Genomic DNA, 12963 nt, shown 5'->3' with positions numbered 1-12963 from the left:
CACTACTTAGCGAAGAATTATTTCAGCTCTTTGCCGTGAAGTTAATTTGGTCTGTCATTGTCTGGCATATATTTGAATTTTTTAAAGTAATCTAGAGAGAGCAATTAAAGATCACTTTCATGCTTAGAGATACCTTCTTGTTTAAGCTGTACCATCCAGTGACAAAATATTAATAAGTTAAGCGTTTATTTATAAAAGCTGATCAGTGTAAGTAGTCAGGGTTTTGAAATCATAGCAAAGCTACTATATGCTCGATAGGATTAACATGGTACCGAGTTATTTAGATATTTACCTCAACTCTCTACTTAGCTGCTAGTCACAGTTTATCATAACCAGTTCAGTGCAATACTTTGTTGTGTCATATGAAACTTATCTTATTGATTTATTTCAAGTTTTTCCTCATCTCCTCTTCTCCAGATTCTTCATGAAATGATGGAAGAAATTGACTATGATCATGATGGAACAGTCTCTCTGGAGGAATGGATTCAAGGAGGCATGACAACAATTCCACTTCTTGTGCTCCTGGGCTTAGAAAATGTAAGCATTTACAGAGAGGGGGTGGCCTGGTGGTAAGTCAGTGGGGTTCTCTTTTATACATTTTGATTATAAATTCATCTGGCTATTTTCTACCATTAAGTATATAGTGAGTGCCTGCTTCTAATACGTATGTCACAGTACAAGTTAACAATAACTCCTTGTATAGTAATACTTGCCACAAATATATTAATTCTTTTTAGGTATTACCGTATTATTTAATACATAATCTCTCTCTTTTTTTCCACTATTTAAAGTGCAATCTTGTTAAAAGAAAACATTGACCTTATTTTATCTAATGCAAGAAACATCCCAGTATTATTGCATTCTGTGCTCCCCCTCCCCATGAAGATGATCTATTTTATTAATAACCAAACCCATAGTTGGGGGAGCCAATTATATATAGAGGTAGTTGAGTATATATGCGTGTGTGTGCGTGTGCATGTGTGTGTGGTGTGTGTGTGTGTGTGTAAATGTTTTCCTTACATATCAACAGTCTGTCAACGTTCTTCCTTCTAAGCCTGTCGAAGTTCTCTTATATCATTGCCTCCAGTGGTATTTAAAACTGGTGGTTTGGGGAATAAAGTAGATCCATATAAGATCAGAATGTGATATGATAGTGACTTAGAGTCCAAATCTTGCTGCCCCGGCTTCATGTGAATTTTAGTAATAGTTAATTTAAAAATCCAATGAGTCAATGCTAGATTTTTATACTTAGCTTAATAAATAAGAATTAACTATAACATGAGTATAGTAAAATTTATACTTAGATTCAAAGAGTATTACTGATGGAGAGCACCCTGACACACAGAATATTTAGAGTTTTGAGATGCAAGAATGTAATGTCCACCACTTTGCTGCTGACCTCCACATTTTTCATGCTTCCTGTTACCAGCAATAATGATTTTTCAGATTCAAGACTATACCACAGTTACTCAAGACACCAATTTTTTTTAAAGACAGTTCTCAAGAGATCTTGCAGTCTGTGTTTGTAAAACATGTGAGAGTATATAAAAATAGGTTTGTACATATTTACATATGGGTTTGGGAATATATACATGGGTTTCAGATGGTAGAATTTGTCTCCAGTTCACCTGGATCTTCAAATTCGTTTACATTCAGGTTAATCTTAGCCTTCATGAGGCCCATGGGATTTTAGACATGGTCAGAGGAAGGAAAAGAAAAATTACTAATAGATGATAAATAGGAAATTACCCTTAAAGTAAATAATTTATTAAAACAAAGTTAATATAGACCTTATTGTTAATAGATACATATTTCTACATTTTACAAATTAATGAAGCAATACTTCCTGTATCTGATGTTCTTATACTATACATAACCTAGTATCTTTTGTAATAACTTACTATATATCTCTGTATCATAAATATGTGTTTATTGTTTAATATACCTTGTGTCAAAAGCATATGTAAATCAGACTGTTGGGAGAAAACAGAAAGAAAACTGACTAAATGTTAACTTTGTAAGGTTTGGTGTATATTCTATACTGAAAAATAGTTGACAAATGACTATTCAAGAAATACTATTGATAATGGTTCCCAAAGGGAATTTTATATTTTTAAAGATAAAATGTTTTTATTCTATATATTTATGGAAATTCTTGCATGAGAGAATGAAAGAAGTAAGTAATGGAGATATAGTCATCTATATTTTTAATATCACAGAAAGATTTTGAAATAATGTTTTCTTTTGGAAAATATTACTTAGAAATTCTTTAGTTTTATTCATAAATACATATATTTGTGAAATTATGAAAATAGCATTGGTAAATATAGTCCACAAATCTATGTGGATTTAACTAAAAATATTTTAAACAAATACAATGTACCTCATCAGTTTCTAGTGTAGCAGTAACTTTATTTCAACGGAATGACAATTCTTTGCCATTAATGTCCATCAGGTTAATGATACATAATTTACTTTATATTCATATTCTTAGATTTATATTTTATGTTTTTCGTTAAAAGATTTTTTTTTGGAGCTAATAGGAGAAATCGATTCAGGGTTTCAAAGAAACCCAAGCTGTGTTCCAAAGTTTTGTTCCCAGTGATGGCCACTAGATGGCAGGGCTACATTAGTTAACATTTGTAGATCAACTTGGATATGAGGTTGGATGGTTCCCCTGTGAAGAACAATTCTGAGAGTATTTTCTTCACTTCTTAAAAAAAGAATAAGTCAATAATGTTTTTAAAATTGGCTTTTAATAAGATGGAAAATCTATGTAATTATGATCACAAATCAGAGCATCTATTTGTTAAAAACAGCTTTTTAATTCCCAGGCATGGTAGGTGTTTTACAAACCAGTAATGACACAATGACAACTGAGTGATGAGGGCCTTTTTTAGTAATTGAGATTTATTTCCTTTTCTGTAGGCAGTAAATGTGTTTTGTTATTACCTGTAGAGAATTTGATTCATGGTGTCATTCCCTCCTACTTCGCCCCCCACTTTTGCTTATAAGATTGGAAATCTAGAAGCTTTAGGTTGAATTCAGCCATTTATTGTGAGGCCTGTCTTGTTATGTTGTCCTATATATTCTTGTCTATTGTCAATTATGAGCTCAGGGAGTAGATGCTAATTGATAGTGCATGTTAAATACCACAGTGTATTTGAAAGTGACCGTGGTGTATTAGCCCAATTACCCAGATAAGAATATTGCCCTGAGAGAGCAGTCCTCACGTGCAATGTAAGGCAGAGCAGTTGTGATTTTATTGTAGTTCATTTTTCTCCATCAACAGAATTTTTTAAAGTACTCTATTTTACCTAATACCCATTGTGGTGCTAGGATCAGAATTGTAGTTTATCAGAACCTAATTCTTTATCAAATGCTAGGGAGTAGAAGTCATTTCCTTTCTCTTACAAGAAGTCCTTCACACTTCATGAGACCCAGTATGAAATGGTATAGTCTCTTACATCTGAAGTAAAATCGAGTGTTTGGGTGGCATATGTGATTTTGATTACAATGAAAAATTTATGCCTGAGACTTACTCATTCTTCCTTCAGCATTCATCTCAGTGAAGAATTGCTTTTTAAAAAAATCTTATTTTGAAGGAAAATGATTTTCTTTTTTAAATAACTGTATCTAGCAATAAACTCTGCTCTAGTGATCGGCAAACTTTGCCTGTAAAAGGACAGAAAGTTAATAGTTTAGGCTTTGTGGGTCATAAGGTCTCTGTTGTAACTGCTAGACTCTGCCACTACAGTGCAAAAGCCACCACAGACACCACCTAAATGACAGCAGGGCTGTGTTCCAATAAAACTTTATTTACAAAATAGCTTGCTGGCCATATTTGACCCAAGGGCCATAGTTTTGCTGACCCCCAAGTTATTCTATCATTAATCTGTCGTACAAACAGAATGAGTGTTAACTGTTTTAAAATTATCTTGGAAAGAGAAATCTGATTTTTTTTTTCAATTTAGCTCAATTAGACCACCCCAGCAAGACATAAGGACTAATGAAGAGATAGTAGAGTGGCAGTGAACGTTATCAAATTGGCCTTCACCCTGGCTTGATTATTAACTAACTAGGTCACTTTTTTGCCAGTCATCTTATCTGGACATGTAAAAAGAAATTAGTCAGGAATATCACTTTCCTTTCCTGATATCCTCTCAGTTCAAACATTTGTTTTCCTCGATGAACAGGATAATTAGTAATGCTCCAGTTCCTGAAATCTGTAATCTTGGATCATTATTAGGTTTTTCAAGGAAAATTCCTGAATTCGTATTATCATAAAAACAGGAATACACATTTAAATAGGAGCCTGGCTTAAAATAAGGATACCTTCACTTCTTAGTGTTGGATTGTTGGGCCCAAATCTGGCCTGTATGATTTTTGAAAGGTTATGTATGTTGATTTCACTATATGTTCTCAGAGTCCTGGTCTTTAATCCCTATATATAGTTTAAACTTTGCCATTGATTGAAATGTTTTAGGATACAGTTTTTTGCCTGATTCAATAAAGTAGAAGTAATTCTTTGGTTTGCTTCCTGATTTCTGATGAAATGTGTCCCTTGATGAGTATGATGGAAAGCAGAAGATGATGTATTCTTAATAGACTAAGCTATATTTGGAAAACTAATGTTTCACACTCTATTTTTTAAAATTTAATTTGATTAAGATGTTGTTCTGCTGTTTGCACAATCTAGAAAGGAGTTATGAAGCTGGATAAATGCAACAATTCTTGAGATTCCACACTGGGTCATTCAAGGAAAATAACCACGTGATGCTACTGACAGTTGAAATGGCATTTGAACCTTAAGACTATTAGGGTCTGAGCCTGACTTCAGAAAGTGGGATCTGGAGATGGGCAGCTGATTGCAGCTCCACTCAGAATTTTAAAACTTCTTTCTGCATTCTCTTTCCTCAGGCTTGATATAGTTCATCTTTTTGTCTAAAAGAACAGTTTCTTTCCTATCATTATAATTTTGGGGAGACCTTGAACAGAAAAGTAAGGTAATTTAACGGCACTTATTTCTTGAGTTGGAATCCATGTGCGACCTTAGCTCTTCTATGTGTCATAAGTGAGGTCAGTTGAAACAGGGACCTGGCTAGGCAGGGGGATGGGAGCATTTTGGCTGTGACATCAGTGAAATTTCTCCTTGAGGTCCTTCGAAAAAAATGATATTATTTATAACAGCCCTAGTTCACTTGAACACTGTCTGCAATCTTTGAGGTATTTACAGAAAAAACTAATACTTTAGAAATCACTAAGATAATGAAATAGTTTTCAGTATTTTCCAGACAGCATTCGTCCCTTCAAAGCCTCCTTTTGACTTACAAGGGATTAGAAGGCGAGGAAGACCCTGGCACTCCCTCTCTGTGTTAATTTGCCTGTGTTTCATTAAACGTTTCTCTGACACATGCACAGAACTGAACTGCTTCATTATAAAATACAGTGTTTACTAAATATCAGGAATAAATTTTCATTAAGAATAATGTCTGGTAATGTAAAAAACAGTAGAACACAACTTTTATGAAATAAAGTATCATAAACCTACCAACATCCTTCTCAAATCTTTTGGCTGAAACACTGGGATGTTACACAACTCAACCCAATGACGGTAATAATATTTGCTGTTTATATAACACCAGTCTTCTGAGGAGCTAAATTGACTTCACAGGTATTGTATAATGAAACCTCACACCATGGCCTGGGTGAGGAAAGTGGTTACTTTCATTTTATTAGAGAGGAAAATAAGAAAGGTGAAATGGCTTATCCACATTTTCATCAGAGGCCAGGAATCAAGCCTTCCAGATTCCCTCTTCATTGCTTTTTTATAAAAATGAATTCCTCTCTATGACAATAAATATTTATTTGCAGTAGAAGTACTAAGAGGCGTATGCTCTACTGGCTGATAGAATATAGTAAGGGACAGAGTCTCCCCCTTCCCCAGTAAGTTTACCATCTAAATAAGACAAACAAGACAAGACATGAAAATACATAGCGTTGGCGTTTAATTTGCGCTGCTTAGAAGTAGTTGGCTCCTGGTTTCAATTTCTTCTCTTGAAGTCACATACATATTTCATCCTCTGAATATTCTGGCAATGTATCCGGCTAAGAGCTATAAAGTGATTTAATTTGTTTTTTGGTAGAGCATTTTATGTCGGGGTAATGGATTTGTGCATCAGTGGCAGCCTGTAACATGGCTAAGTGTTCTGATTGACAGAACACCCACGTTCAGACTTGTTTATTTTTTGATAAGGAAAATGCCAGCTAACTTAGTCCATATGTGCTCTTCAACAAGAGAAGGCTTATTCACATGTAATGGACACTCATTTAAAAATAAAATGACAAGGCTTATGAGAACAGTAATACATATGAAAATTAAATTTTCTTTTCTCCTTTTCACTTAAAAATGTCTTTTTAAGCATTAATCTAATTATTTAAACTAATACTTAATGCTAACTTTATCAATATGTTTAAAAAAATTAACCTCTTTAACTTTTAACATCAGGGTATCTTACTCTTATTTGAAGGAATAGAAATTTTAAAACATAGTAGTTTGGAAGCTATAGCAAAATTAAACAAATATATAAAGCATTCCATTCACATAATAAAGATACTAGAAATCATATGACTTGAGCAGACCAGAACTGGATTCAGAAATTACTATAAAATCTATTTCTTAAGCTTTGGAAAAAAAACCCTGAAACACCATTGTCTTCTGATGTCCCCTCCATGGCACCTTCTGCAGAAGTGCTTTTGCTGAGAACTTGTTAGTTCTTTGTCAGGAAAATGAAGCTGAGCATTGTCAAGAACCATGAAGGGTCTGAGAGTTGCCCTACCTGCACGTGAACAAGTGAGCTTGCCACAGTTCCATGGGTGCTGGCAGAGGACATGAGTGCCTGGGTCAGAAACAAAAACTTGTTTACTCACAGCAAAGAAGCAATAGGAGCTTCACATCTGAGCTAGTTCTCCTGGCCCATGAAGTCTCTTAGGGGTGATGGAGAGAGGTCCAAGTAATTGCCTTGCACAACATCAGAGCTCAGAACCCCTGGCTTGGGGAAACTACATCTTTTATAATACGCAGTAAACAAACTTGCTAAACCTTTGCTTAGAAGGGAGAAATTATCTTTATTACACCGGACAGTAAGGAAACCTGCTCTCTGCACATCTCTGTTGTGCAAGGCTGTATGTTATTCAAACACCTTTGAAAAGATAACTTGGAGAAAAGGACAGTTCTTCTGCTTACAAAATGTGCAGAAATTCAAGAGACCCATGGAGAATTATCTCCCAGAATGCATTTTCATTAATGTTTCATATTATGATGCAAATTTGACATTTCTGGTTCTAATGTAGGAATTAGTTACTGTGGATTCAATTGGGTACTTCAAATCTGGTGGTTTATCTCTTGATAGGGAATAGGAAAAAGTAGTTAGGAAGCATGATTATTAATATTTTATTATCCAGAGAAACAAAATGATCTGGACATGTTTGTACTGTCTCACTACCACAGAATTTGTATTAGTGCCCCAGCACATAATAGGTGCTCAAAAAAGTATTAGCTCAACGTGTTCTAAGAAGTATGGCAACTTGACTAACCTAAAAAACCATGACCTGCAGTGGTTTCTATAGAATACCAATAAATAATGTCTAAAATTAATCTGAGTTTGATATAGTTTGGTATATGATGTACAAGGACTACATGTTAATACAGAAAATGATGGTAATAAAAGTAATGATGTATAATAACTTCATTTAATATCTTCACCTCCTTGCAAGGAATCTTAAGCATCATATTATTTCATTTTACTTCAATGTATCTAATAGAGAATAGCTATTATAATATTATATAGAGTTTTACTTAGAAGAATAAATAATAATTACAGTCGTTTTGCTAAAATGTGAATTAATTGAACTCAAGGTTTTATTGTGGCAAATAATGGTAGAGACTGTTATAAATAAATACAGTAATATAGTTTTAATATTTTTGCCATCTTTCCATGAGATTAAAATCATTCATATTTTGTAAAAGAGAAGCAAAATAATTTAATTAGAGCCTTATAAAAGTTTATGTTTTTAAATTTTGTATTTGAGACATACAAAAATATGTTAGCGTCAATTATAACATATAAGGAATCCCCCAACTGAAGCCTCAGAATATCATGAATAACTTACTTTTAAGTGTCATTCTTTCCCATCCCATCCCACCCTTCTACCTCCTTATAAGAGCTAACCACCATCATGAAATTTGCATATTCCTACCATTAAGCAAGGGTTAACATATTCTGTCAAGGTTTTCATCTCTCAGAATCTTGCACTCAAGAGTATTTTCTCTTCCTTTATTCACTGATTTGTTTATGGAATTGTGCTAGGACTAAAGTATACAGAGGTGAGGCAAACACGCCTCTGTTCTGAGGAGTTCTCAGTTTGGCGGCCGGTTATGATGGTTGGGACCTGCTGTTGAACTGTTGATATTAGGCAAGAATTTGTGGGTTGCTATAGCATCCGATATTTGTTAGCAGGATCTCATTCCACTAGAGCACATGTAGTTTTCTAGACTCTGTGGCAATCTTGGAGAAAGTCAGAGATGAAATAACAGATTGTCTTCAAATGCTTCAGTCCAGCTCTGAATTTTATTGGCACTTACATATTCCACTGTTTACTTCATTAAGTGAAATCTTTTTCTCTTGCGTCCCGTGCAGAATGTGAAGGATGACGGACAGCATGTGTGGCGACTCAAGCACTTTAACAAACCTGCCTACTGCAATCTTTGCTTGAACATGCTGATCGGCGTGGGGAAGCAGGGCCTCTGCTGCTCCTGTGAGTATGTTTGCTTTGCCCGGATGTCATCACCTCTGGTGAGAAGCGATTGATTTCGTGGAATAGTCCTATTTGTAGACGGAGTTAAGAAATCACCTGACCCTTCCCGTACCTATGATTTATCTTTCCCTGAAGTATGTTTCTGAAGGTTTAGATCACTCTAGTTTTAACTTTCTTCAATTTTGGAAAACCTTCTTCTTGGAAAAGAAATAGGGACATTTCCCAATTCACTAGCCATTTTTTTTCCACTGTAGTTTAATTTATTCATGGTTCCCATTTCTTCTGGGAGTATTATGAAAATATCCATTGGTCTCTCATATTTATATCTTATGCATATTTGTCTTTTTTCCCTCCCTAAGTTATCGCTTTATTCACATTGTCTTCCTATTATGAGCTAATTCCTTTCAGTCTTTTAAAGATAATTGATTGATTATCAGTTTCCATTCAAACTAAGAAATCACAAGGAATACACACTAATCTTATACCTCAGGCACATGATTCTTAATTCTATAACGAAGAAAATCTAATATATGGTTAATGGATATTAGAACCCAAAGTGTTGCCAGTTCATGAATTGTGGCCATTATTTTTATTTTGGTACACTTATCTTTACAATACTTATTTTATTCTATGGCGTACTTTCTGGTAGTATATGTAACAATTCATAAAAGGCACTTAAGAAGTTTTAAGTAAACAACATGTATACCTGAGGAACTTTTGCATTCCCTGATGCCTCTGCTAAAACAGAGGGAGGGCTTCCCTGGTGGCTCAGTGGTTGAGAGTCCGCCTGCCGATGCAGGGGACACGGGTTCATGCCCCGGTCCGGGAAGATCCCACATGCCACGGAGCGGCTGGGCCCGTGAGCCATGGCCGCTGAGCCTGTGCGTCCGGAGCCTGTGCTCCGCAACGGGAGAGGCCACAACAGTGCTCTCACTGTTGAGAGAGAGTCTCCCGTGTACCGCCAAAAAAAAAAAACAGAGGGAATATTGAGTCCTCCTCACTAAAGTGTGACTTTGTCTTGGTCCAGCACGTTGTCCATCCACGCCCTTTTCTGCAGTGTATGGAGTTACTGAAATTGTCAAGTTCATTAGACATATCCCATTTTCGTGCATTTATATTAAATCTAATTTTTTACCTGGCTTCCATATAATACATAACTTTCAGATATTATTTTTAGCTAACAGCTTGTTTGGTAGCATATTTGGGAGTTGCCTTTCTCTCAGATGTTTTACTTTACATTAAAAACCATATAGTAGGTACACTTTTAAGTGATTTCTTACGTGTTTAAGGATTTCAATAAAGTTACATAAAATTACCTCGTGCCGCTTTAGAGGGTAGTTTCTAGTGGGCACATTTAAAAGGCTGTTTGTACCAGAACATTCTCCATGTACAAAGGAAGCAATTTGTTTTCAAAGTTTTATTATTTTTAAGGAAAATAATTTTTCATGGTACTGTCTATTGATGGGAGCTTATGAAACAAAATGGTAATTCTCAAATAACATGGGCAATATCATATAAGAGTGAGAACCTTGCTCACAGATTTTAACTGATTAGTGTGCAAATGTAATACTCAACATTATTGCCAACGTGGAAGAGAAGAGAAACTGCATTTTCTTCCTCAGTGTTGCCAAAGGAAATCACAGAAGTGGATGTTTGGGAATAGTTTTACTATATAAATATTATATTTTCATTCTAACTTCATGCAGTGGTCAATTTTTGTTTGTTATATGGAGAGAGCTGCTTGGTTGTTTTTTACTTAATTTTTATTCTATGTATTTATGCATTTAGAATTCTTAATTTGAAACCAGTGTTTTATTAAAGAATATCTGTATATGACCCTGAGTTATATTGAGAATCAAGCCATGAAGTAGTTTAAAGATGCCAATAAAGTGTACGTGTTGGTTTTTTATATACATTATACGTTTTATATACACACACATATATATGTTTGTACATGTGTTTCTATACATATTTGCAGATACATATAAAATTTTGCATATATATATACAATATGCTGCCCAGCAAAGGTTGTTCCTTTTGGACAAACAGTGCCACGATGGCAATGAGGGATGAAGTTTAACTGAAGGCCTAGCATATGATGAAATCTATTCTCTGGAAATAGACTAATCAGCCATTTAAGGTTTAGATAAATCAATAGACAAAATAGCATAAACTCATGGGCTTTTATTCCCATGCCTGCCAGCTGCTCTCATGCCTATACTTTGTAAAATATAGATCTCTTCCTTCTAGCAAATGACACCAAGCCATTTGGCAGTCATCAATTTGTCTTTAGTATGTTTGTCATCTGGGAATTATTGTGAAAAATTTGAGTGAGGCCTGATTTAATTAAGCATTTCCTGCTATTGCCATGATAGAGGAGTCTTGGTTCTTCACATGCATAATATTTCCTGTACTAATTGGCCTTTTGTATTCCATGGTAAAAACAGTCGAGTTGGACTTTTCCTTGATGTGGCTGATTGGATTGATTAGGGAGCAGTGGCTATGAAACGAGCTTCTGTTAATGTCATTCTTTCTGTATAAAATTGCAATCAGGGCCAGGATTAGCTCTGAATTTGCGTACATGTTTCCTTTCAGTTTGCAAGTACACAGTCCATGAGCGCTGCGTGGCTAGAGCACCTCCTTCTTGCATCAAGACTTACGTAAAGTCCAAGAAGAACACTGATGTAAGTGTGTGGCCATGCTTGCTTTTTGAGGGTGGTGTTTATGGATGCCTCCTCTTACCACGGTGCTTCTGTTGTGTTCTAGGTGATGCATCATTACTGGGTTGAAGGCAACTGCCCAACCAAGTGTGATAAGTGCCACAAAACGGTTAAATGTTACCAGGGCTTGACAGGACTGCATTGTGTTTGGTGTCAGATCACAGTGAGTAACATCGAAGGATAAATCTCTAGCATTCACTCACGATGAAGATGGTATATCCCATGTTCTCTGATGAGTCCTATCCTGGAAGGCCATCCTGAATTTTAGACTAAGTCCAAGTTAGCATAAATTCATGGGGGCCTCTTATATCATGTGTGGCTCCCAAAGGGATAAATGTCAAGGTCAGATTTGTCCTCATAGAATCGAGAATTTTAGAGCTAGTGACAACCTTAGAGATAATACTGTCATAAGGTGTTCAATCTGTACTCCATGGAGTTCTAGGAGCTGCCAGGAAGGTAACCAGACACCATGGCTGTGGGTGGGCAGTGAGCCTGGGATACTGACTGGGTAGAGCTCAGCTATCCCTCTGCCCGAAAACACTTTTCTGGTAAAATTTTCTATTCTACATGTTCTAAATTTATTCCAATCATAGAATCTATGGGCTTAAAAAGGGTAGCACAATGAATAATGTGGTACAAAGACTTAATTTTATAGTGAGGACACTAAGACCAAGAAAAATCTATGCAAATCATCAATGACCACATGACTAGGTAGAGATGCAGGTGGTCCATATTTTAGATCTTGGTGCTTCTAAGAACTCAGTTAACCCTTCTTTACAACATGGTGTTGCCTTGCTCCTTTAGTTAATTATCATAAGTTGAGGGATAACAGATACGGATGTAAACGCTAGTCATTAATGGTATTGACAGTCGAGAAAGGAGAGGTTCCTTGGTCTTTCCCAGGAAATCTTAGCACTCTACCTAGTTTGCTTAATTGTCAAAGCTGCTTCAAGTAACTTCTGGAATAAATGCAGTTGTTAGATGGTACCTCTAGTGTTTCATGTTGTACTTCTGGAAATTAATTAGAACGCACATTTTTAAGAATAGCCAGTTTTTACAGTTTGGTCCAAAAACGTTTATGGGGCTGGGTTTTTTCCCCCATCAGTTGTGTTTTCTTTTTTACAGCTAGTGTATGAGTCATCTTGTTACAGGGCAAATTATTCTTGCTTTTGTGGGAATAAAACGGTAGGGAGCGTTGTTTCAGTTAAGCAGATACGTTTCTCTGTAGTGCCCCTCAACACCCCTTCCCAACACACACGCCATTTAAAAATTTTTCTTAAACACACACACACACATACACACAGGATAATGAGAAAAACAAACTGTGATTTGCATTTCAAAAGTACAATTAAGTACTTTTTAAAAATGAACACATTTTCTTCAATCATTTTCAGCTATTACTCGGTTAAATTATATTTACATTTGA

The 12963-nt window shown here is 35.5% G+C and overlaps 1 protein-coding gene across 6 annotated transcripts in view; it reads left to right on the top strand.

The window, feature by feature from the left end:
- Positions 1-12963, top strand: part of DGKB (diacylglycerol kinase beta) — a gene marked incomplete at both ends in the record, with an annotated part of 639446 nt that overhangs the window by 138730 nt on the left and 487753 nt on the right. For all 6 annotated transcript variants that reach the window (XM_082661792.1, XM_082661790.1, XM_082661789.1 and 3 more), the window contains 4 exons: positions 418-537; positions 8700-8817; positions 11413-11501; positions 11584-11700. In XM_082661792.1, the coding sequence (XP_082517918.1) occupies positions 418-537; positions 8700-8817; positions 11413-11501; positions 11584-11700 (444 nt within the window). The remainder of the gene's footprint in view (positions 1-417; positions 538-8699; positions 8818-11412; positions 11502-11583; positions 11701-12963) is intronic.

Source organism: Grampus griseus, assembly GCF_964374135.1.
Source record: "Grampus griseus genome assembly, chromosome: 9".
Lineage (NCBI taxonomy): Eukaryota > Metazoa > Chordata > Mammalia > Artiodactyla > Delphinidae > Grampus > Grampus griseus.
The sequence above is the reverse complement of the archived record's forward strand: the minus strand, read 5'-3'. Positions and strand labels throughout refer to the sequence as shown.